The 25,422-nt window shown below is 38.9% G+C and overlaps 1 protein-coding gene and 1 long non-coding RNA gene across 2 annotated transcripts in view; one reads left to right on the top strand and one right to left on the bottom strand.

Annotated features, from left to right (window-relative positions):
• The window catches only part of LOC145227440 (uncharacterized), a 29,481-nt gene that overhangs the window by 2,692 nt on the left and 1,367 nt on the right, over positions 1-25,422 (top strand). The window contains exon 3 of the long non-coding RNA XR_013859917.1: positions 8,496-8,588. This is a non-coding gene — a long non-coding RNA (uncharacterized LOC145227440). The remainder of the gene's footprint in view (positions 1-8,495; positions 8,589-25,422) is intronic.
• LOC145227375 (uncharacterized) lies at positions 12-19,532 on the bottom strand. The gene is made up of 5 exons (XM_080092357.1): positions 18,715-19,532; positions 6,571-6,772; positions 5,582-5,798; positions 1,509-1,618; positions 12-1,328 (listed from the first exon to the last, which is right to left on the bottom strand). Exons 1-5 carry the CDS (start codon positions 19,231-19,233, stop codon positions 1,270-1,272), a joined length of 1,107 nt encoding a protein of 368 aa, XP_079948483.1. The 5' UTR covers positions 19,234-19,532; the 3' UTR covers positions 12-1,269.

Genomic DNA, 25,422 nt, shown 5'->3' with positions numbered 1-25,422 from the left:
AATTTAACACATTTTTCTTTCTGTATTGCTTTCCGAAAAGCGCTAAAGACAAACAATCGAAACAACAAACAATTCATTGTCGCGCGACGAAAATGACGTAGAAATAAAGGAAAGAATAATAATATTCGAATAGAGCAGAGCGTAATGTGCTGTTTCATCACTAATGCGAAAACAAAGGGTAAATCAACCAGCAATTAGACAAAAATGTATGGTAATAGTTGCTTTACGTGGTGGTCAGTTAATCTAGCTCATTTGAAAGTAACCAAGTGAAACCATTTTTTGGCATGGTGTTGGATTTGGGTGTGACTTCAACAACTTGAACACAAAGGTCAATACATTACGGATTATTTTAGTTGCAATATTGTGGTAGTATGAAGGCAACTGGCAGGGATTCGGCGACTCCATTTGCCATCAAATGGAATGCAATATTAATATATTTCAACAAACAGAGTCAAAAAACAACATCAACAAATTAAACTTTGAAGAATAGCGGCAAAACTTTTGGACATAACAATTTGGAACGAACTACTTTTAGTAAACTTTTAAGTTCGTTCAAACATCGTTTTTCGCACCACTATTTTTTTCGTAAATTTTTAGTACTTTTCTCGTTTGCGTTTCAATTTATTTCGTATTTTTTTATTTTGAGGTAGAACACTTGTTCGAAACAATATGTCCGGCATTTTTGGATTACAACCAAAAACTTTTTTTTTAGGTTGTTGACTATGCAAGTTTTAAGGAAGAGTAGGCTACATTTCAAAAATAAATACTACGCGTTATTAAGAGTCAACTAGCCTACATAAGTTTGTTTAGGTTTTGCTTTTTGCTAAATTTCTAGTTTTCGAACATTCGAAAACACGTTGTGTTTTGTGGGGTAGGTTATGTTTTTACCGTTAATTAATTGGTATTATAAATATACGTACATTAAACAACAAACACAAACTAGCCGACTAGATGGCCGTGACACTGCATTCTAGATAGGAATTGCTTCTTTGAAAAGCTTCGACAGAAATGAAACAATACATGCGTTGGTGCAAGTAAGCACGTGACCAAACATTTGACCTTAAACGACCCCAGCGTTAAAAGGTCACCACAGGCATATAGGAAGTACCGAAGGTTCATTTTCAAATTGCAAATAAATGCAATTCCGTCCTGTAAGGCTTCATGCCTTCAAACGCCGCCAGCAGTGTTTTCTCTCGTGGTGACGTCATATGATGTGCATGATTCCGCACAATGGCGGTAGAGTGTCACTTGTACAACTTTTCAGCGAAATCATGAGAAACGAAAATGTTGTGGCGAGTTCTTCGTTCGCTGTTTTTGTTTCGTGTTTCCTGAAATGAAAACAAGCTCCTTTAGACAAACATATCAACAAAACAAGCATCACAAACATTGCGGTTAAATGTTCGTGTTGAACGATACTGAGTCTATAAAACCGGAACATCATAAAGTTGTGAATGTTTCGCAGAAATGCTTGCGTATTGTAAAATGGGCAGTTGACGTGAACAATTTACCTTTTTCAAATATAAGTTTGGCTTCAGCATCCGGCGCAGTGTTGATGTATTCGGGTTGTTTTTCGTTTTCTTTTTCAATGTGTTGCTTGGGGTCGTCATTGTTCGGGGATCTGTAAATATATTGAGTTTTAGACGTTTTTTATTTGTTAGGGTTAGACCAAAATTATTGTGATAAAAAAGAAAGCTTTTGCCATTTGCTATGTAAAAAAAAAACAAATTTACAACTTTAAGTGATATAAAACTAAGCACCATTTATCACGCCTGTTAAGCAAACAAAGATGTCAGGCATGCTCAAACTCGTGATACGAGGCGGAATACAGGAATTGTCCAACCTTTTAGGACTTTGAACCTTACACAATTCGCTGTAATATTGCGGTTTTGGACTATTGTTGCTATGCGCCTGTTTGTTGTCCATAACCATGTACATACTCAATTGTTTCGTCTCAAATAGCTAGCCATGACAAAGCAGTATTAATTCCATACTTGAATTTTGTTAATTTTGTCAATCCAACAACCAATGGTATAAACGAGTAATGCTCTTCCAGCAGTTATGTCACAAACAACCGACGTTTCAACGTCCCAACAAATGGTATGTTTCGTCAATAAACGAACGATTTAAGAAAATTGGTCATACATAGGATCAAATAACCTGCAGTTTCAGGGCTCCCCACAACCAAAACTTTTACAGTTCATAGGAACTTTGTAAACCTTGAGCACCGTTACAATGTGGTAACCGTTGTAACATATGTCGAACCCTTGTAATAAGTAACCACAGCGCGCTGCAATTCCGCTTTGCAGAACCCACAACGCTGCTAGTTTTCTCCTAAGCGCCACGCCGAACCGCAAATCTACGGGAAACGCCAAACGAGCAAAACAGAAACATGAGGGAAGTTTCGACTAAAATTTCCGGACGCATCAGGGCGTATCGGTTTGGTCCCTGACCACGTGACCTAATGCTTGCGTTGTTTGTTTCCCTTCCGTTGCTTGCGCCGTGTTTAGGGGCAATGGGTAAACATAAAAGAAGCGATTCTCCTGCGACTTAATGGCGAAATCGTGCCGTGGTATTGTTATTCTGCATTGATGATAATACAGGCTGATCTCAAACGTTTTGTGCACAAAAAGTTTACGTTGCAGAATAATATGCCCTAATGCATATTTTCGCGTGTTTTCAAAGTAAAGTTTAGTTGTACTGTGTATGTTTTTTAAAAGTGGCGCTTCATGAGAACAACTTACATCAATTTATTTTTGGAAAATGATTTTTGTAAAAATCTTGCGAACAAAACACTAAGTAACTTTGAGTGTCTAACAATGCCATATCGCGCTAAATCAATCAGGTTCAACTTCTAGAATTCGTTTACCCTAGGCGTGAACGTGACCTCGAATATACTTTAGCGCTAAAAACGCACATCTATATGCAGTCGTTCTCACTACTTCACCACGGTCAAATCTCAAAACAGAGCGCGTTGTACTTTTTCATGAATTGAAAACCGAATACCGCACAAAACAAACAGGATCGGAGAAAAATATGTGTCAATAGCAACCAGGCTATATTTAGCCGCGTTTTTAGCAGTAATATTTGCTGAACCCGTTTCTCAATACGCGTAACAGTTTGCTTTAGAGCCACAAACCTACGCCTGTGTTATACGAGCCAGTTCTTGACTCTTTGTAAGAATGTTAAGTAGGAAACAAAACAGGAACGCTTTAGCCGGGATGTGATGAATTGTCGCCGGCAAAACCGGTGGAAATCCGCCTGCCCTTTATGTCATCACAAGGAGCCTGCCCCTACCGGTATAACTGCGTATGAACATCTAATGTACATGCGAGAGCGTCGTTAAGTACGCATGTGGCTATATTTGTGTGTGTGTGTGGTTCCTGTGTATTCACATTAGTGTGTGTGTGTGTGTGTGTGTGTGGTTCGCTGGGCAACGTTCTTGGAATGGACATCATTGCATATTAAAACGTATTTAGTCCGCAACAGGCAATTCCAAACCATGTTCTAAAGTGTGCGATGAAGTTTACAAATACTTACTGAAATTTGGAGCATTTTGGGTAAGAATCAGTTCACTAAAAACATTAGGTGGACCCTGGTATATAAAAGAAACAGTTCACTAAAAACATTTTAGGTGGGCCCTGGTTTATAAAAGAAACAGTTTACTAAAAACATTTTAGGTGGGCCCTGGTTTATAAAAGAAACATTTATAGATGACCAAAATTGAACGTTGCAACGGATGGATAATTACAGAGGCTGCCTTAACATAATATCAAACTAACGTAGTGTTTTCGTGTTTAGATGTTGTTGCATGCAATTTAATAAGAGTGCGTTGCTAAATTCAAAGATTTAGTCGATGTAAAGTTGGTGAAACTAGATTGCGGGGGCACTGGTATATGCGTTCCGTAGTACCTTAGATAAATGATGCATGTGCATCCGTATTTATTGTTCCACGAAATCGGATAGTTCATTAGCTTTGCCTCTAATGAACCCCGCCAGTCAAAACGTTATCCGTTTCACTAGCGATATGAAAAGCATATGCGAAAACGGGCGCGAAAAGCGCTTTTCATCCGTGAATTGATACTGGAGATTAATTTCCAGTGCAGCTCGACAGATAACGCGCGCCGATGCATTATCACAAAACGAACGGATGCTGGCCATTATTGGGGGGGTGGATGAATAACCGGGCCTCCATCCATCCTGTTTATTTCTATTGACTGACGGGCTCCGATTAGAATACCCACTATCAGAGTAGAATGAATTCTTCGCACTGCTGCCACTATGCCCCGTTATAAAAGGGATTAGTTTTGTAAGGAAAGATGTTTTGATGTTGTAGCTTTAACATGAGCTACATCCGCTCTTTTCTTAGAAAAAACGACCTACTGTACAGACCATAGCAAGACAGGAACAAAAAAGTTGTGCAATGCGATTTTACCGTAAATATGTTCACTCGCGAAACGTGCCTAGGTTAAACACTACTGAAAAACAGGATATGTGTAGTCAATAACAACCAGGGAAACCAGCGCCTTTGCTTCGTTAATCTCCACTTAATTTCATCAACTATTATATTACACAACCGCATTTTGTGTTCAATTTGCCCATGGCGATTTATGAAAATTAAAATCGCCAAATCCTCAGTTAAATCATGCTTTAACTAATGATTTTTTTATTGCACATGTAGATAGGCTGAACCACACAAAAATCACCTACATTTTAACGTGACAAACTAATCAATATTTCTTTCTGAAATCAAATTTTACCATCAATAATTGGAACATTGATGCGTGAATCATCACGATCCTACGCAACCACATCTTTCAATTCACTTAATACTGACGCAAAGTCTTGAAAAATGCACGCAATGCGACGCATCAAAAGTGAATCACTGTCGCGCAAACGGCGCCCAAAGAGGTAGGCGAGATAATAAACAAGTTTTTGCACTTGTACTATTTTGAATCCTCACATACATTGCCTGATTCACAGAAACGTGGGTTGTTTTTTATGGTATGCGTGGTATTATTTCGAAGGATTGTTTCGAATTTTTGTGGATTTTTTCGGTAATTGAATGTTGAATACCGCTTCCTCTTAGTTTTCTACGGGAAAAAAGTTTTTTATGGATTCTATGGCTTCTTTCACCATTCTTTAGTAACTATTGGCAATTAGTTGTTTCATCATGCCAAAAGTATTGGCAATGTTAAGAAATACGTTGTGATTATTGGCTCCTTTAAAAGGGGTGTTTGCTTAGTCATTATCATTACAAATAAAGTTGCCAACATAGTGATTGTATTTTATTCCAACGCTTCAATCATTGCCGCTGATCATTTTTCACGTTTGAAGTTTGTCACTGGGGTGCATTTTTCGTGTTGTTTATTTGAACGAATCAAGTGGATTGAAACAATTTTGTTCTAATTAGAACAAACTGTTCTAATTTTGTTTCAAGCCATAAAAAAATGCAGTAAGATAAAAACTGTCATTTTGTTTACAAGTGATGCCTCACAATGGGTTCAAAGGATAAAATGCTTTGAGAACCACTTTTGTGCAGTTATTTGTGATTACTGATCAAATAGTATTGATAAAAACTTACGGTTTATTTATCCTTGGCTTAACGATCAGCTTGACACTGTCAGGAGAATTTCGGACAATTTCGGATAGCATTTCCACGCTCGTCACTACAAGCCCATTGGCTGCTACTATTTGATCACGTGGTCCGATAACACCCAATCGCATCGCAGGACCGCCGGCCACCACCCTGTTCACCACTACCCGTCCATCATGCAGCGGAATGACGGTGATACCGATGCCTGCGTACAAAATTATGATCAGTTCTACGAAATAAGCAATTTAGTCACTGTTAAGGCCTAAACCAGGAAACACGAGACGTTGAACGACTATGTCAATTTGGTTAGACTGGTTCTTCAGTATAAAAGTTTACTAATTTGGTAAAGTTAATTGTGTACATAATTACTGTTCGGATACTTTAATTAAACTATGTCTAAAACGCACAAAACAGAAAATGATATAACTCCTTGACCTTTTTCGTGAATTTGTCAAAAATATGGCTTCAATAGTACAACAACCATTTAAACAAATGGTAAAGATAAAATAAATGTGAAGAAAAAAGTGATACATTTTGAAATCGTTCGCTGGTATTTCATAGCCGATCTACATACAACTAAATGTTATGTCCTTTTGGCTTCACTTGTTGTATTAATCGTTAAAGGTCGCCTTTCCTCGTGTTAAACTATAGGCTCCCGGAAGTGAACAAACAGCACGCGTAGTAACGTTAAGTGCACCCAGGCCATACGCAGTTAGTTTCATGTTATCATCAGGTGAATTACCGTGATTTGCTGTACGGGTGAACACATGGATTAAATTGTTCCAAAACGTGCAAAACCTCCTATATAGAAATTATTTTAAATATACATATAACTAACAACTGATTATTGACAATTTGACTTTTTGTTATGTAATCTATTTGAAAAAAACGAAAGGTGTCGTATTTTGGAGTGAAAAATATGTTCTTAGTCGTTAAATAATAGTGCAACTTGAAAACGTGCTTAAAACGTGTCTTACCAACTCCTGGGAGGTTCGGTAGGTCAACCGTTCTACAGCCCCTTGTCGGAGTCTTAATTTGAATCGGTTCTTTCACGTAGTTGTTCATGCCGGTCATCGAACCGTTTCTGCTTGGCGTGGAAGCCCGTAGCCGCTGTATCGTATTCTCGGCGACTTGCATGCTGCTGTTAAGATGCTTGTAGCGCATGATGTCCTGTCGGTTCTGTAAACGATAAGAAAATGTTGACTGGTGAATATTGACAGCTTCCTTTGGCGTTTCAACGAAAATGTGTCGCCTGTCAACCAGCGGGAACGGTCGTAACGACGCTTTTCCGATCATTTAGGTGTATTTCTGGGCAAAAAAACGTACGGTCGTGTTGACACGTTGTATGATTGACATGTCGTTTGTGGCGAGGAGGAAAGATGTAAAGTGGCACCCCGTTGGTTTTCTTCTGATTAAAAAGCATTTTTATCAACAGACAATATTCACATTGATCCGCAGAATTTTTCGCATGTCGTCAAATAAAACCGTTATGGGTTGCGGTGTGGCGAAAAATGTTCCTGCGACTTATGGTCCACGTGTTATCAATGCGATAAAATAAATGCACCAACGGCCGAGGTACCTATTTTGTCTGTTTTGTAAAATGGAACAACTGGAGTTTCACGTGAAACAGTGTTGCGTATTTTTTATTCAGTTACGGTTCCCATGTGTTGATAAGCATTGTATGCTAGTATAGATTGCGCAAACCACACTTGTTTCAATGCATTGGGAAGCGGATGCGCTGAACAATGAATATCCGCAGCATGGAATGTTCCAACAGCGCACCGTTCCGAGTGTGACATAACAACGGGATCATTTTGTGTAGGTGTTGTGAAATATTGTTTGCAACACTTAACGGTTCGTTTGTACATGTATAACCAGCTACTAAGTACAATATGATCATTCCTGATCAACTTCGCCAAAAATACACAACAAACTCTTAAACAAATTTTCTCAAGTCTCGATTTGCCAATATTTTTTTTGAACAAATGTTCAAAACAAATCACTCTGCAGTTCATTAATCATTTCTCCCTCGCCTGGAGCTGCAAGACATAGAAAAGTTAAGGTCATGTCGCTTCTGTGCTTGTTTGTGTAACGTTACTACCGATTTTCCCCGGCCAATTTGTTACTCGTTTGACATCGTTAACGACAGGCTTATTATATTGATTTTTTCCGTTTCAACATTATGTTAAGGTTGGTGTTTCGGCACCGGCAACAAATATGAGTTGGCATGAATTGTATTGGCACCAGCAGTTCGCGGAAAACAAAAAATGAGCACAAATTGTAAAGGTTGTGTTTAATCTACAAACTTGACTTTGACAGATTTAATTTGATTCAGCTTAGAACAGTGGTTCTCAACCTTTTTTCCTTCGTGGCCTACTTTCATTGCACGAAAATTCTGTGGCCCAGTAAATTTTTATGAATGAAGGAAAACAACTACAAAATAGGTTCAGCATAAAAAACTGCAGAACATATTTCAAACAGATTATAAGTTCAAAATAACTTAATTAAAAAATCATAAAACAGCACTTTCCCTACTTTATTCGAGCACGTTCAGTTATGACTGAGTAATTGAACAATGGATATGCTGCTGGCTTTATTGTAATCACAAAGTAGTTTATTACCACATAAACATACAGGGTTGCAGAAACTCAAAGTAACTTTATACCGAAAATTGATTAATTTAAATTCATCTACATTCCTTTTCAATTTTTTTGGTCTGTGGCCCAATCAAAATGCTTCCATGGCCCACTGGTTGAGAACCGCTGGCTTAGAAGGATATGCAATAACAAAAATCTCATCGATTTGCATTGCGCCCAAAGTGATTGTACTCAAAAACTTAAATTGAAAAAGTTTTTTTTTCGCAGTTACTAAATAGACGTTTTTGTTTCTTATGTCTACACAGGACTTTTACAACATAATGTTCATCAAGAGCACAGCGTACAATTTACGTCAAAACCTTTCGTATCTGAAGGAAGACACCATAGGAAGCAAGCAAGTGAGTCATCTACCTATTGGGGGAGGGTTGCTATAGCTACGGATATCTGTTGGGGGGAAGGCAGTTAAGGAAGGGAAAATAACAATAGGCGCCTAAAGTTGCCAACGTTGTAAAATTGTTATGAATGGGGAAAAGGATGCTGCATTAAGCAGACAAGACTGCATTAAGCGCTGCTATATATTTTCTTTTTTTCGAATTAGAGGTAATATTATGCAAGACATAATTTCGCATAGTAAATGTTTTGTGGTCTCGGAGTGAGTGAGCTTTGAACCCATGACCCTTCAACTTACACGAACCACTTAAACCGAACACAATGTCAACAAGAGTTTTGCGGCAAAAACGCTCTCCGCCATTTTCATGCGTCTCCGCTGAGCAACAATAAACAAGCCAGCAAAGAAAGGTTTAGCTCCAACGGACTGACAAGCCAATGGCTGTAACGTCAGTAAACCTAACCACATAAGTGCGCAAATTACGGGTTTCTGGCAGATAACTCTTAAGACACTCTGTAGAATTCATGTCTCGCTGCTTGGGCGGTGGTTTATCCAGCGAAGGAGAATCTAACTTTGACTAATGGAGCACACAGGGCGATAAAATAGGTGCGATTGCGATCACTGTAGATGATACGACAAGATTGCAAGCTTGTCAAGGTGGGGAGAAGCTCACAAAATGTTCGAAATCTATTGTGCGTGCGCTCGGAGGGCCACGGTCCCCCGTGTGCTGTGTGGTGAATCTTAGCATTCGTGGGCCGCTACCAGCAAAAGGTTCTGCCTCTGGAGAGTATTAAATCTCATGGGGGGCGTGGTTCGAGCCAAGTGCAGTTCAAAGCGTTTCTGCTTCGTTTTCAGTGAAATACTTGATCGTATCACACCAAGTAATTTTGACCGAAGTTTCGTTAACTGTTGTCGTTATCACGAAGCTTAATCCGATGTAACAAAAACATCAACGTTCTTGGCAGCGGGACAATTATGAATTTGATGTTACTATTTAACATCAACCTTTTGGCGCAAAACCAGTTATGCTCTTATTCTTAAAAAACGAATGTCCTTTTGTACCTAAAAGGTATTTATGTTTCAATCAATTTTCTCTTTGGGCACGTGCCAAAAACCGCAGCAATTCAATTAGAAATTGATACGTTGTTTGTAAAACTGGTTCGAAAAGTAATTTTTGAAATGGCACCCTCAACATAAACTCACTTATACTTTCACGACCTTGTCAGAATAACAACACGTTTTTCGATTCTAAACATTGAAGGGGACTGCATCTTCTATATTTGACCTCTTTCACACCGCTTCATGTTTTATCAACGTCATGAACTATCGCCCTGGGCTTCCGCGATGTCAAGTCGTCGTAAAGCTGTCAATACGTTTTCTGACTCGCGATATGCAAATATACGCTTGCGTAATATTTTTGCAAGGGCTAAGCAATTTTCCGGCGGTCGTAGACGTCACAAAGGTCGCTGACGTCATAATCTTTACCCAGGTGACGTAAATTATAACTAACTTAATGTTTCATCTGGTTTGTGACAAAATGTTAAACGCACGGAAATCAATTCAAATTTGCTTGCTGACCGATGGAATATATTATGTTTATGATAATCTTGCATGACGTGAGCTGCTGATAACTTTGCATGACGCAAACTGAAATCGTCAAAAGTACATCCGCAAACTTAAAGCCGCGTCACACTACTTGTTTAAGAAGTCGGAATGGAAAGTAAAATATGTTTCCTGTTGTTACCTGGAACAAATAGTTCTGGTTGCACGTATCACGAAAAAAACAAATACGTTATGCGTTTTGACTCAGTCCAATGCGTCATTTTAAATCTAAATCCAACAGTTTTGTCATTTTCAAATGTCAAATCCAGCCGCAAAGACGGGCGCAAACACCTCGCATAGAAGGGAAAGCTCGCAAAAAGTGATGTTAGTCATCATTTTAACCCGGTCCGACGTATCGGCCCATCTCTAACCGCGGACAGTGAAGGGCAGGAGAAACCTTTAGCGTCAACATCGAGCAAACCTTACTAAGCTTGGTTCATGCCAGCGGCTGTTGTTCTAGTGATTACTGCGATGACCAATAGGTGTGCTCCCACCATTCACCGAAGCGGGATTGTCATGTACGCAAAATATTCTCTGATGAACGCTTGAAGGTCATTTTTTTCTTCTCGAAGGTCGTTTAATTTCGTATGTGGGTTTTGCATCTACTTGACTTTGCGAATGTGTGGGTTTGTTCCGAATTTATGAGTTAAACCAGCGCAAAATGTCTTTAAACTTCATTCAGAAATTGCGATATTCCACGTTAAGTTTGCTGCAAAGGTGTTTGCAACAACCAATCAAAAGCACCTACAAAACGCCCACCGTATTACGGAATTTCACACACCAAACGACGCAAAAATTCCCGCAAAGTTTTGGACTATTTTTTCGTTTAGAAATTCCATGATCAGAACGTCCAATCCATTTTAGGGGAAATTTTGCGTCGTGCTGCAATGCCTGGGAACGTAAAACCGCTTTTGCAAGCGATAACTGTAATTCGATGCTTTTTTACCCGCACGAAATCATGGCTGGGGTTTTTGCATTATTACGATGCTGAACTTACACTTTAGTTTCTAAGTATAGTTGAGACCAGTCGAGGTAGTTTATCTGTTTACATGTAAATTTGCTTACCAAAAGCGGTAAACCATCCTTCAGGGATTTGATCCAATTTAAGCGATTTGGTTTCAAGGTCAGTTTAGGTATTATTTCAAGGTCAAACATTGGACAATGTCTTGTTTGCATTGAAAGTGTAAAGCTACTGTACAACTGGATACATCTAACAGGATCTAAAAACTTCTTCAGAAAAATACACATTCCAGGAAAAAAACGACAAAAACAAAACTTAACCTTTGCCTGACAAAATTCTAGAAACCATGAAAGTTCAACTACTTTAGTTTAATTTCAATGAACGACGTCATCCCAACTATCCTTGTTCCGTGACAGCGGGGTGTGGCCGACAAACCACAGAGCAGATATAAATCATGATATGAGCGATTTTTTGTTCACGATGTGTTAAAACTAATGAGAATTTAACAGCAGAAAATTGCGATGAGCGAAACAGTTAAGGTGATTGTAGGAAGCTGCTTATTGGAAAGATCCAATTATATTTCTGGAACATTTGTGTCTTGGGGATAAATCGTTTCTCCTAGCAATAATTACCAACGTTAGCCTTGTAGATTTGCAGCTTAATACGCTAATGAGGATTTGAGGTCAGGACATTTTAATTTCACAAGATTTAATTTGAATCTTTCTTATCCATTGAAAATATCATATTTCCGATGTATACATTTTGCTACTTTGCTATGAAAACATTTTGTTGTTGATTGGGTAAAGAAACAACAAATGAATGTTAGAGGTAAGATAAGCAAATACAGTAGCAAGTCTTTACAAACCCTCACTACAATTGCGATTCCATTTACTCCATCGTACTTATATGTTTAAAATTGATGGTCCACTAAACTAAACGCCAAGCAGTGTTGTAGAACAGTCAAAATTAAACAACAGGCATTTTTAACTAGTCTATTACAGCGTTTATTGGCCATGTTATTTCTTCCCTTAAACAGTCAATGATCAATACACACTTGATTGACAAGTTTCACAAAAACAACTTTTCTATTTTCGCATGTCCAGCCTGTGACGCCATACCAATGACGTCATCGTTGTCTGGGCGCGTTTTGATTGCAACCTTGAAATTGCTAGATACGTCACGTTTGAACAGAGCGCGTCAATTAGACTTCCGGTTTTGGTTGTTCACGAAGTTTAGGCGTGTGTTACTTGTACTGTGAGATGGCTTGGATGTGGCGTAACGTCTGTCACGTTTGTTGATTACCGAAAAGTTGCTTATTTTAAGCTCAGTTAAATCGTCGTTGCTTTTTGGTAGCGTGTGTGTCTTTGTTGATGACCAGGCCTACACTTTTACATATGCTTCAAGACTACAGGGCTTTTTCATCACGGGCTAATGGAAGACTTTTTTACCCTTACGTGATTACTCATATACCATTGTCAAAACGTTAATGTTTCTTGCTTAACCTTGCCTTTGTTAAAATGTGTAATTTATGATTCCCAAAAGAAATTCGGGGTTTAAAACAACGACTGTTTGTTCCAACTAAGAGAAAAGCGCTTAAAACAAAGCCAGTTTAGTGACGATATAAACCACGAGGCTTGGGGCATTATTACGCAACAAGAGGCACAGGGGCGGCTACAGCAAAGTCAAACAAAGTCACTCAGACGTAACGGCCTTCTTGGTGGAAAGGTGCGATCAAACACCAGGGGGATTTTTATAAATAACTTCTGAGGCTGTGAGTGTTTGCTATATGACGCACCAAATGTCGTTGACGAATAACCGAAGAAACAGTACGCAGAGAGGCTAAAAAGTGGCCTTTTACGGAAAACTTAAGGCATTTACGGAAAACTTAACATAACGAAGACTTTCACCGCACTTCAAATTACTAGAGTAGCTGTTTTCAGCTGTTTTGACAACTGTGGCAGTCTTGTAATATGGTCAACGACCGTCACGAAAAGCCTTCCAAGGCTTTAAAATTAAAACTGGTCTGCGTTGCCTATAGGAACTTATTTTCGAATCACTATTTTCGAATCAAAGTGTTTGGCATGACTTATGAAAAACAACAGCTCAATGCACATCAGAAAACCCTTGATCTCAGACAACGTTGTACTGACACTTGGTTTTCCTTTTAAGGCCTACAATTTGCTTTACAAGGTTAGCGGACCAAATTCATGGTGCTCTTGGGTGGCCTTGCATAAGTTGAGCACAAAATGGATAAAAGGATTGTTACTATGTCTTCTCAGTAGATTTTAATGATAAATGATACAACAACTTCCACGATCCCACAGACAATTTATCAACAATTGTGGGAAATTGACAAATGTTCTGTAGTTGTTTATCAACGTTCACACACTGTATAACGCAACTAATATTTTTTCCATAAATGTTTTCATTTAGTCAAACGATGGTCTTCACATAAATAAAAAAAGGTAAAAAGGCTGAGCAGTTTAGGTTGGGACCACCGTTGCCCCTATAGCCTTGCGGAATGTAAAAACCGCGTTTACATGGTTCGGAAACAGCGAACATGTTTCGTATGCTGCGCCACACAAGCCTATCAATCATTAAACCCTAACGCCAGAGTACATGTGTTTACAAGTAACACTACAGTATAAGGTACGCGATTTTTGGTTGTTGGGAACGCACTGAAGAACTTTGGCTGAAATGGAAACACGCCTGTTCTTAGGATTTGAATTTGTGGCGCCTAAAACAAATCAACACGCCTTTTTAAGAAACTATACGGTTTCAATTGCTAATAGATTTTTACCTGTATTCTTTCTGCTAACTCTTTATTTTATTTGATGCTTAAAGTTGGATAAAGGACTCATTTTAGCGCACAACTTTGCGTACTTGTATATCATGATAAAAAAAAAACATCAACCAGGTTACTTAGATTTTTGTTAACTCAGTGACTGCCCATCTCCAGTATAGGGAAAGTAGGTGATGAATTAATTATCGGCACATAAAGTGATGGTGTCCAGTTGCACGTGTGATATATTGGGTGCTCGCTAAGATTTCGCTATGGAAGATTAATTCTGCATGTCGTGTCTGTGGCAAAAAACAGCACCAAAATTGATTATTCAATCAGCCATGTGAAAGTGTTTAATACATAAAAGCTTATTGCAAATTGCCTTGTTGTTTTAAAGGAACTGTACTGTTAAGTGTTACAAACAACTTTGAAATAAATTATTTCTTGTTTTAAAACTTGCTTTATGGTTTTGATCATAAAACACATTTTGATGTCTGCGTCTATTTATGTGGAAAGTTATTAAACATGATTTTTAGCTTCGTATGCTCGGAAATTTCCGAAGATTAGGGGAATATAGTAGTCTATCGTATTGGTGACTTCTACGCAAAGGTGTGATTTAGTTTGTTGGCATTTCCAAAAATATCTGACCGCATTGAAGGCATTTTATCCCAACATACACTAACCAAAAGATATATTTAACTCCCACGGCTTGTTTTGTGTAGGCAACAGCTGACCACCTTCACAACCTATGGTGTGGGTGACAAGTCACTTTATGAATGTATGTATAAATTGCCACGAAAACTACAACATTTCAAAAACATTTAATTCAAACAAATTTTAATATTTTACACGTTATGCATCTTATACGGGTCAAAAAATAACATTTTTTTCTGACTTTACTTAAAAAAAAAACTCACCAAATTAGATCTGCAAAACGTTATTTTTTGACTCTTTAAATACGGTTGGAAGAAATATAACCCACCCCGGGGAATCGTATTCATTATCTGTTCATATCCATCTCAGCACACACGAGGTAAATCGATATGCTTTCACGCTTTAATGTTTTCATAAAACTCCGAAAGCGTTTCTCAATTCCCCCCAAACCCTAATATCTGGTGTCAAGCCGTCTCCCTGTCACGTTCAGTACAACCTTCTTGCCCTCCCACATCACGATCTGACAACAGTTAAGCCCCTAGCGACGCCAAAAGTATAGTGTATGGACAGGTGCTGCCTTTAAGGTTTTTGAACATAATGCCATGCGCGGGTTAGGATGGTTTTATCGGTTGTGCGTTTCTGCTGAGCGATTACTATGTTTTTAATGTACATGTTTTTTCGAATTCAGTCCTTTGGTTGGCTTGTTGCATGTGTGTGGTGTTTGTATTCTTAAAGACACCAACACTTTTTGCTAAAGGATAAACTGCGAAGTAATGAAATAAAGAAATGATGTTTTGGGGGCGTTTTACATTCCACCAATACCTAACTAAGGTGTAGTCAAGGTATAACTTACAAGCATATTTGTAACTTTAACTTTTCGTTTTATTCGTTTCGTTTGTTTGTTTTTTATTCAAAACGCTGTAAACACTATCGTTCCATTGACGACAGCCCGCATAATCGACGTCATATATTTAAGAAAAAGGGATGGAAGGACTTTGTTCAATTGCTTCAAAGCTGCTGCGTTAAAACACTCCCGTAGCACTTCAAGTCGTTGAAATGCGTACATAAAGCCTCGGGGGCCCAAATGTGCGCTTTCTCATCACCAGCACGTCAAGCGGTTTTCGCCTCGTTTGGGTTTTGCATGGCATCGGGGCTCAAAGTAACTTTTCGCCGAAATTCTCAGTCGGTTTTAAGGTGAAACAACGCAAAATGGCCGATCAGATTTCGAAAGTGGCAAAATTGATCCATTTAACACTTTAAGCGCAAAAAATGACCCCAGATGTAAATTTGAACCGGGTACAGCATTACAAAAAAATATTTCGCCAATTTTAGGAGAGAAGCTGAGCCCCTGCGTTTTACCACAGAGATAGAACTTTACCAAGTTTAAAACAACAATCAGTTCTTAGACAAAAAAAAGTTGAAGCAAATGCCATGTTTACAAACAGCACTCGTACTAAATTTAAACTTTCGTGACAACCTTTGTAAAAATTGCTGAGTTTGCACACGTCACAAAGATCATCACAAAATACACATTCCCCAACGTCTCGGTGCAAATCACGTGATTGTTACGGTCCAACTAGCACGCGGTGGTTACGTGGTTTATTGTCACCATAACAACACGAAACTCCGCAAGCGAGAGAAATGGCTGAGCTTGAACTAATCCTCTCAATTACTCGGTGCGCTTCTCAATACCTGAACCTCAGCAATTTGCGAGATGGCCCATCAGTAATATTGATTAAGTGACAATGAACAAGATGGATATTTAACACAGGAGTTTTGTCTTGCTAACCGTAAACCAGGGGTGTCCAAAGTGCGGCCCGCGGGCCAAATGCGGCCCCCGGCGGCATTTCACGTGGCCCGCGGCTGTTTTTTACAAATTGTGTTACGCATGACCTACCATAGTTTGATTAAGTTTTTGGGTTATGGCGACTTGTGATTCACGCAAAAGCTTTTCATGGAACTTTATTTACCGGTAAAAAGGAAGTGTACATGGTGCTGACGCAATAAAATTCCACAATTTCCTTTAAATGTCGTATGTTTGTGTTCTAATTCTAAAAAACGTTGGCCCGCGGTCGTCTTCACCTGGTAAAAATTGGCCTCCATTAAAAAAAGTTTGGACACCCCTGCCGTAAACAGAAGGTATTAAACACTGTCGTGTGGTCTCGTCATTTGTTATACACCCAGTGTTTTGCTCTTCCGCCTGTTGACAACGAAAGCGTGGTTTCAGTATCCTGTGTTCAAGTTTTACTAGTTTACGTGGCGCTCAATTTGTCTCAACGGGTCATAGCAAGAATAACAAAAAAACAAGATTTCATCTTCGGATTATAGGCTGAAAATCTTCGGATTATAGGCTGACTGAATAAATTTACTATGTCAATAATAAACTCAAATGTACAGTACGCTGTTGGGCAACTTAAGGTGTTATGAAATAAAGACCAAATTGTTGATGGATTTTAAGAACATTCAGGCACGACAAAACGAGAGAAATCAAAATAAAAGGACGCGACATTTCAGATGTAACAATCAATATTATTGCGTATGCACTTTTCTATTATTCTTTCCTTCCACCCACGCATGCAAATTCGATTTATATTTGTTGCAAATTCGAATGCCCTATCTCGTTCCGACATCAAACAGGTCAGGTTGAGCTTAATCCAATTATACATCGATTGTTTTGCAGCAAAGGCGCCAAAGACAGAAATTGATGTAAAATATATAACGGTTTATTTCACGTTGCCCTTGAATGTGCTGCAGCTCGCTGCAACAGCTTTGAAACAACAATGTTCAAAGAAAATTTACTGCATGTTGACAAAAAACGATCATACACCTCTTTTGATTGCCATATATACTTCACAAAAATTTGGTTCCTTTTTCTTAATCAGTCATTTTCTCACATTTTTCATCGGGTGATTGTTTGCACATCACATGCAAAACTAACCAATGCTGTTTAAACAGTTGTTATGGCATCAAAGGTGACATAACCATCCTACATGGGATGATGGGTCAATTCCTTCGTTGCATCATATAAAGTATGAGCTAGCTAGCTGGGTGCTTACAAATTAGCTATGGTGTTAAGCGCACTGCTTGCTTTGCAAACAATCAGGTAAGCCATAAGTAATTCTCCCCACCTAGATTGAAAATCGCCCGGGAAAAGACTTGTGAAAAATTAATGAGATTTATTTTTTCGATCCGGTTTGTGAACATAAATAAGAGCCAAAAATACGTGCAAACATGTTTGGAATGAACGGGATCGTACTGAATAACCTTGAAACACAGGACAAGGACTTATAATTGGCTTGATAAAAAGTACACCTTACAAAAAAATATCCATACATTTTAAACGACAGCACACCATTTGTTACACGATTTGCTCCGAAGTGCATATACGTAATGTGAATCCTATACACGTTTTGTGTATTGCAAGGTTTAGTTGTGAAGATAACTTAGGCATATTTAGTGTGGAAATTGAACACACCTCACAGCGTTTTTTTACCGATTTATACAATCCTTAACTCAAAGCCGGATAATGCAATAGGTGTTTTTTGTATCTGCGTGTTATTAATTCTAAATGCATTGTTGACAAATTCGAAAGTGAAGTTTACCAATAAGTGATCGCTTTTCAAGTCAACTGCTTTGCAGCGTTTCATGCGAGGTGATATGCTGCAATTGATCGACCCCCCTTCCTTCCGTTCTAGGGACAGTATGACCTCTATCACGCTTTGTGACGTCATACTCGCTTTATTGCTTTTCGAACGAGACCTCTGTTGCTACAACTACCGGTGTGTGTTACTAATACGCACATGTTTTGACTCAAGTCAAGTATAAGTTTGTAAATCCATGTTTTAGCTAAACAGTCCAGACAGGTTCTTATATGGTGGTCTGATCAGGTAAAACCGTCGCGCAACAAACGGAGGGTAGCTTTTTAACAAAACAACATCCCAAACGAAAAGTTATTTTCTTTATAACTAACATAGTTCAACTAATGTTAGTGCAGGATTGATGTCGCCTTGTACATATTAGCAGTTGTTTGTTTTTTATGAATGTACTAGGTTTGCTGCATTTTCATGGTAACATATTGCAGCATATATTCTGCATTACTATATCGTACTTGCATGCAACTTGCACATTCCAACTCACCTTATAATGTATCAGTTGAATCTGAATCTGAGCGACCCATCCCAGGTCACCACGGCAACGAAACGTCATAGCTTCACCTTGTTCGGTTTCCAGTACAAAATATCGAACCTGGGTGCCATCTTCTTCATTAAGCCGACTCACGCTCTTTATGTGACACAAGGGAACTGTCCGCAGTGCTGATCCACCACTTTCTTTCTTCGCTTTACTCCTGTACATCCTCAAACCATCCGAACTTAACACACAGTACTTTCGCTTCCATGCTGGTCCAATAGGCAAGCGCCTATGATCGACTTTCTTGTCCAGAAATCCTTCACATATCACAGTGACTTCTTCTGCACCCATTTTTGCCGACCAACTCGCTTCGCTGGACCAACTGTTTCGGTCCAGCCCTCTACAGCAGGGTAGTATAGTTGCGAATCCGTCGGTCTGCGCAGTGCGTAGGGTGGCTGGCGGTGATGAGAGGTTTTGTGCAAGCGCGGTGCCTTCTTCCCCTGCAAAGCACTCGGCCTCGACAACCATAGACCCCGTGTACTGTTTCAAACCGCGATTAACATCTGTTCATTCGAATGCAGCTAGGATCCCAGTTCAACATTCAGTTTCTATTTATTTTATTCCCACCTGTCGCATTAGTTCACTTTTATTATTGATTTCTTTTGTCTGAAAACATATTTTGATTAGTTTAGCGAAAGCTGTCAAACCAAGATCAATCCCTTACGGTTTAGTGTTTTGCCATTTTGCGACAGTGAAAAAATCACCATTTTAATATAACACGCCCAAATCGCCAGCATCCGATACTACCGATTTATCATGATAGAAACCAGTTTACACGTCGCTGATGATTCACTTTCAATTCGTGAAGCAGTCATTTTGCGTTTAGTTACGTTATCAATAAACTTTGTATTGACTCATGAAACTCGCGGGCGTTTCACTAAACCGAAAAAGACAAACAGTTTTTATCGCTTTGTTAATGTCTTCTTGATATTTGCGCAAGCATTCCAGTAATTCAGATGTTGGATCGTTTGGCCTTTATATTTTGTTAACCCGCTGGCTACAAGGGCGTTTCGTATTTACTTTTGTGACTGTTTTTGTCAATTGAAAACCTGCAAAAAAGTCGATTGTGTTCTTGGATAAAGTAAAAAAATATCAGCAACGAATCTAAATGTTTGCTGATCTGGCGATCAACTAACTTATCTGTTCCCACCACCATAAAACACGTTCTGAAGTTAAATATTACCAAATGTATTCGTTGTTCAAATTCGTTCGAAAAAATGGGTTTAAAAATGGGCCATTCAAAGCCTAGTTCTAATTAAAAAAACTGCAAGCTTTTTCATAATTGGATTGACAACTGGCCATGCACACTCCTTTAACAAGCGACGTATCATGCACATTGTCGGTTGTCGCATTCAGTTGATTAATGTGTATCGAGATCACAACAAGAAGTACATCAACATTTGCGGCGTGCTGGCTGTTTCCTCTGGGTGGTGTAATCTGAAACTTCCACTTTTCATTCATGCGTTTTGTGTGGTTTTAATTCGCCTGCTTTGCGGCATTCTACACACAGCTAACAGGCCGCTTCCCTGCTAAACTGCCAATACCCACTCACAAAGAAATCCGTGGTACTCGTTGGAGGGTAGGTTACATTTTACCGACTTAAACGAATGCAAATAGCTTAAACCTACAACCGAACAGTTTCAAACTAAGCCAACTGCATAGGTCTTCTGTTGATTTGATCATTTTGTTGGTAACACGATGCATTTGTTACCTGTTTTTTTTTGTTTTCCTCACTGTACAGTTAAATCATAAATCATCGTTTTTTACATCAACATGCACAGGCATTAACATCTTCCTTTACACCTTGATTTAAAAAATTAACATAAAGGCACCAATACTATCTAAGCTGAACAACAGCGCTTTTTATGCATTAACGTATACCGAAAGTGTGCCAACCGGTAATTTTTGGTACCACTAAAAGTATAATGGATGTAACTAGGTTCTCAAGAAGCAACTGGAATCAATTTATGTTACATGGACTCGAAAGATCAACCTAAAAAACTTTGCGCCATTTCTGTCTAGGCAACGTTTTTCCTCTAATTGCGTTAACCAGTTGTACCAAAACTTAATAGAAACGGTTACTAAATACTAACTTCTCATGAAGCCTCAACCACACGACCCTTGTGCCAACCTCCCAACTCTAAACCAACACATCTTATCGTTTCTAATCTTTCACAAACTTTCCTCAACATTTTCTCCGACCACATTCCCATCACCGTTAAAGTATGGCGCAATACCAGATACCCACGTCATTTTGTTTAACTTCTTCCCAACTCCGCCATAGATAATCTTTCCCCAACATGTCAACTACAGAACATAATCCAGGCCCTACAAGCACTTAGCTTACATAAGTTAGAGACTGTACAACAAGCCCTGTGCCCGTGCCCGGCTCTGCCCGTAAATGAACGCGGAATTTCATAAGCTAACTGCGCTGCCCCTTTTTTGTGAATGAAATTCTCCCTACACCTCAAACACTCCGCGTGGCAGAGAAGCCTTCAACCGCCGCGCGACCGCACGTCAGCCATTCATGAATCCAGCGCGCGGTGAGAGAAAAAGGTTTCGTAATGGCCCTTTGCCCTTTTTTCCCAATTGACCAATGTGTTCCTGGTTTCGCGTAGCTCAGGTCTCCGTATCGTCACCTAGCGACCATTCTGGTGCGTTATTATCTGACAACAAGGCTGAATTTTTAAAGCAACAAACCATTTACTGCCTATAGATCGGTTGTAAACACCGTTTTACTTTGTAAAGTTCTTCAATCTTCCAAACGCCATAACAAATCAAGTTAACCAATAATATAGATCAAACATACTTTGCTAAGTTACTGAACTAAACCGATCCAGTCAGAAATAATTAAAGTCAGGGTTTTTCACAAAGATATTTTTGATTACTGAGCTGCTCAAACGATTAGTAGGCTGTCGAGCTTCCTCATTATATACTTCTTTCACTAGAACAAAAGATGTTATATCTTCATTGAAGTAAATACACATAAACTAATTTACTTGATTTCTCGCCTTGGCATGCTGGGATTATCACCAGGTTACACCTTGTATGGTAAGGTTAATTTGCATATACCGACAGTGATATGCAAATTTTCTGCTCCTTCAAGGGTAGTTCATTACTTGTAAATTTTATCCGTTCTAAAACAGTTGGCTCATATGCACTACAGGGCAAGGCCTTAACCGTATGGCCACAATAAAGCTAAGTCCTATACAGCTACTGACTGTTTTACCAGGTCTACTAACTTATGCACTGGAACTGTTTGTTACGTTAAAGCCAATGAGAAGTAAGATAAAGGGATAGATTAAACAAGTACAAAACCCCTAACAGTATGATGAAACCAAAGAATCAAACGAGTGTATTTTTCATACACTACTGCTTATTTATTTTAAGTGATTTTTACAACAACGCACAATAAACTATTACTCGAAGGTTGGGAATAAACCCTTGCCTAGGTCTTAAATCCCACGCACAGACGTATACCGCCTTGGAAATTTGCTACATATCTGTTGACTAAACCAACTAAAAACTGGAAACTCATTAAACTTCACGTACGTTTCGACTTTCAACAACTTGTTGACTTTGATCTTATCAGCACAAAAGCGAACCGACTACTCGATGAGTCACCTTTACTCTTCAGTCACTATCATAGTTATTTTAAGAGAATCTTTGTTCCTGTGTTCGAAAGGCCAGAAAAAACACAGTAATCTAACGTAACCGACGCTCGAAATGACAGATAAAATTCAGATGAAGAACAACCTGTGTTATAGAATCGATATGACTTTACTTTGATTTCATAACTGCATTATTCAAACCACTGTCACGTCAGACAGTATTTTGTCACCTGGGAAACAAAAAAATCTGTGTTGTTTATTCGTGATGGACGTTTAAACTGTTGATTTGTACTCTAAAGTCGGTATTTCACTGTTAGCCATCCACCGGCGCAAATTTGAATTGTGTTGATTTTTGTTTCCCATACGTTTCCAAAGAGTGTGAAGTTTTAACTTTTTTTTTTCTTTAAGCATGGGAAGTCAAATTTCATTAAAGATCAAAAAAGAAAACAACTAACCGCCAGTAGCATATAATCTGTATTAAGCTTACTCGTTTCAGTAAAACCTTTCTAAAAATAAACATTGTTTAGACACAATCTACTCAAATCTGCGTTTCGTCATGAAAGTCAGTTGGGAGTCAAGCACCGTTTTCAAACATGACCTAAATTTTATAAAAACTTACAGAAACTAGTTGTTCTATTCTCTTTAATGCGATTTCACCATCAGTAATTGGTTCCTCTTTTTGGTCTACTAAAGCTTTTGACTCATTTTCGAGTTTTCAATGGGAACTGTTGGCGTAATGGCGGAACTCTTAACGACCTGTCCTCAATATCTGCAAGATATCATCATAAATATTGTTTCAAACAGCAGCTGATGCATGTTTAATTTCAATGTAAAAAGTGCTTTCAGATATGCATGACTTTTACCCTCTTTTTTAATAGCAACGCAAAATTGCTAATACCGAGCTCTTACGTTGCGTTACAATAACTAACTAACAAACTTATGAAGAATGTCACTTATTAACAAGAAAAAAAACAACGTCATTCCCACGCACACCGATCGACGCTATTCATAAAACGTTTCGTCACAATGGGCAGCGCGACAGGTTGATCGCGGCGTGGTAGCGCTAGGCTTTGTTGGAATGGAACGCGGAACCACTGTAGACAAACGGCAGTTACGCGAGGCCCAGGATAACCAACAGTCACTTTCTCTTTGCCAATAAAAATCCCTCAAAGTGAGTCAAGGCTTAGAAAGGTTCCACCAATTGAGCCACACCGGCCCCGTGTTGACTCAACCTTTATTCCACGCCGCGACACTCGCTTTCGAACGAGAAGAATCGCGCCGTTCGATTGTCCTAGGCAAACTTTCCAGGTATGTGGTACGTTTCATCACCTGACGTCATAGTGGCTGCGCGATGATTGCGCAACACTGCCAGGTGTTACGTCGTAATCGGTTAGGGGTGGCAAAGTTTCGTTTAGTTGTGGCAAACGTATATTTGTTACGCAGACGTAATTTTGGCCGTGGTGTTTAACTTCAAATATAGGCACCAAAAGGCTACATTGAACAGTGTTTTATCAATCCAGTTAAATTTTGAGACAGTTGTGTTCATTGTTTCGTAACGTAACATCTGTTTAAGTATTGTTTGGTTTGAAGATGATCTGAAACCAAGTCAAGTATTGTTGGACCATCTCAACTCATTCGCTCACACGGTTTTATGTTTACGCCTGTTTCTATCAACACAACAAAAAAGTCCCTCGTACTGTCGCTGCGTTTTCGCACACAAGCACATATTCTGTTTTCATGTTACACAAAAGTCTAGCAACAAAACTGACACCAACTATCATTTCACACCGACCGCTAAAAAATCCCGTTGCCACGGTGAAATTAATCAACATTGGCAAATAAAACCACCTAAACCCTATTACCAATCAGACTAAAGGAGTGCGGACAACAACACAGGACTCAACTAGACACTGAAAGCCTTTCCTCTTAACCAAACAACATTACTAAGGCCCCTAGTGCGGTTACTGACAAACTCACAGAGACAATCTTAAACATTCTTTATCAATTCAGTAACGCCCTAACAGACGCCGCGCCTATCGTTATTACAAGAATACACAATATTGTGACGCAATACCAGATGACGTAAGCCATATGAGAACTTCCTTGTTTATGCTTTTTATGTACCCGTTTATTCATTGTTGATGTTACGTAGTTATGTAATCATAGAGGGCATACTCATGTGTGTTCCTCGATTAACCTTAAGTTGGCCTAACGTGGTTTTCTTTTGAGTTATGTGGGCCAAGATACACGAAAATTTCAATTGCTACTCATTTCTTTCGATAGGAATAAAACAAACACAAATTTTAAAAAGACGAAAAAAGCAAACAAATGGAGTTGTTTGAAATTATGATTCAATAACTAAATAAAACGGGGTATGTAAATTTTCAGTCTAATTTCACCACAGATTTTCGTTTCCCTTTTTACTATGTTGGGTTACAAAAATCACCTCAGCGGTTCAACCCAATGTTGCTCCAAATTGTTGGGTTCATTTTACTTTATTAGTTTATGAAATTATTTTCAAACAGTTAACATGCACTGACAGGTGAAACCCTTGTTGGTAACAGACATCAACAGAAATTTAACTTTTGGTTGTTGCCGTTCTTTAAAGGCAATATGTCCACAGTTTTATTAATGGCTATGCCTAGAGTACAACACAACGATTTAAATCATTTAGGGTATCTAAGTCTGGTATCCTGCGAATGACGCAATTTATGGCACAACTATCGTATTGTGTCATAGAGGGAACAAGGTTTATAAGAGAACTGGGTCATCACATGTTCACATACAGTGTATCAACGTCACTACATTTCCTGCCATGCGGTCACAGTATACCAGGGTACTCTGTATTGCACGTTTACTTGCTTATAACCTTACGTTATGTGCGTAACACAGGTTGCTGTCCGTCAGTATGTGTGGAGAATGGCGCCCAAGTCCTATTTCAAAGGAAATTACTTTAAATTACCATCAGTTCGGGTTACTCGATATGAAGTTGTCGATCTAGGACGGGAGGTCGTTCATTTCGACAGAACTAATGAAAAACAGGCAC

Source organism: Phallusia mammillata, chromosome 1 (genome assembly GCF_965637545.1).
Source record: "Phallusia mammillata chromosome 1, kaPhaMamm4.hap1.1, whole genome shotgun sequence".
Lineage (NCBI taxonomy): Eukaryota > Metazoa > Chordata > Ascidiacea > Phlebobranchia > Ascidiidae > Phallusia > Phallusia mammillata.
This window is presented reverse-complemented; position numbering and strand designations above follow the sequence as displayed.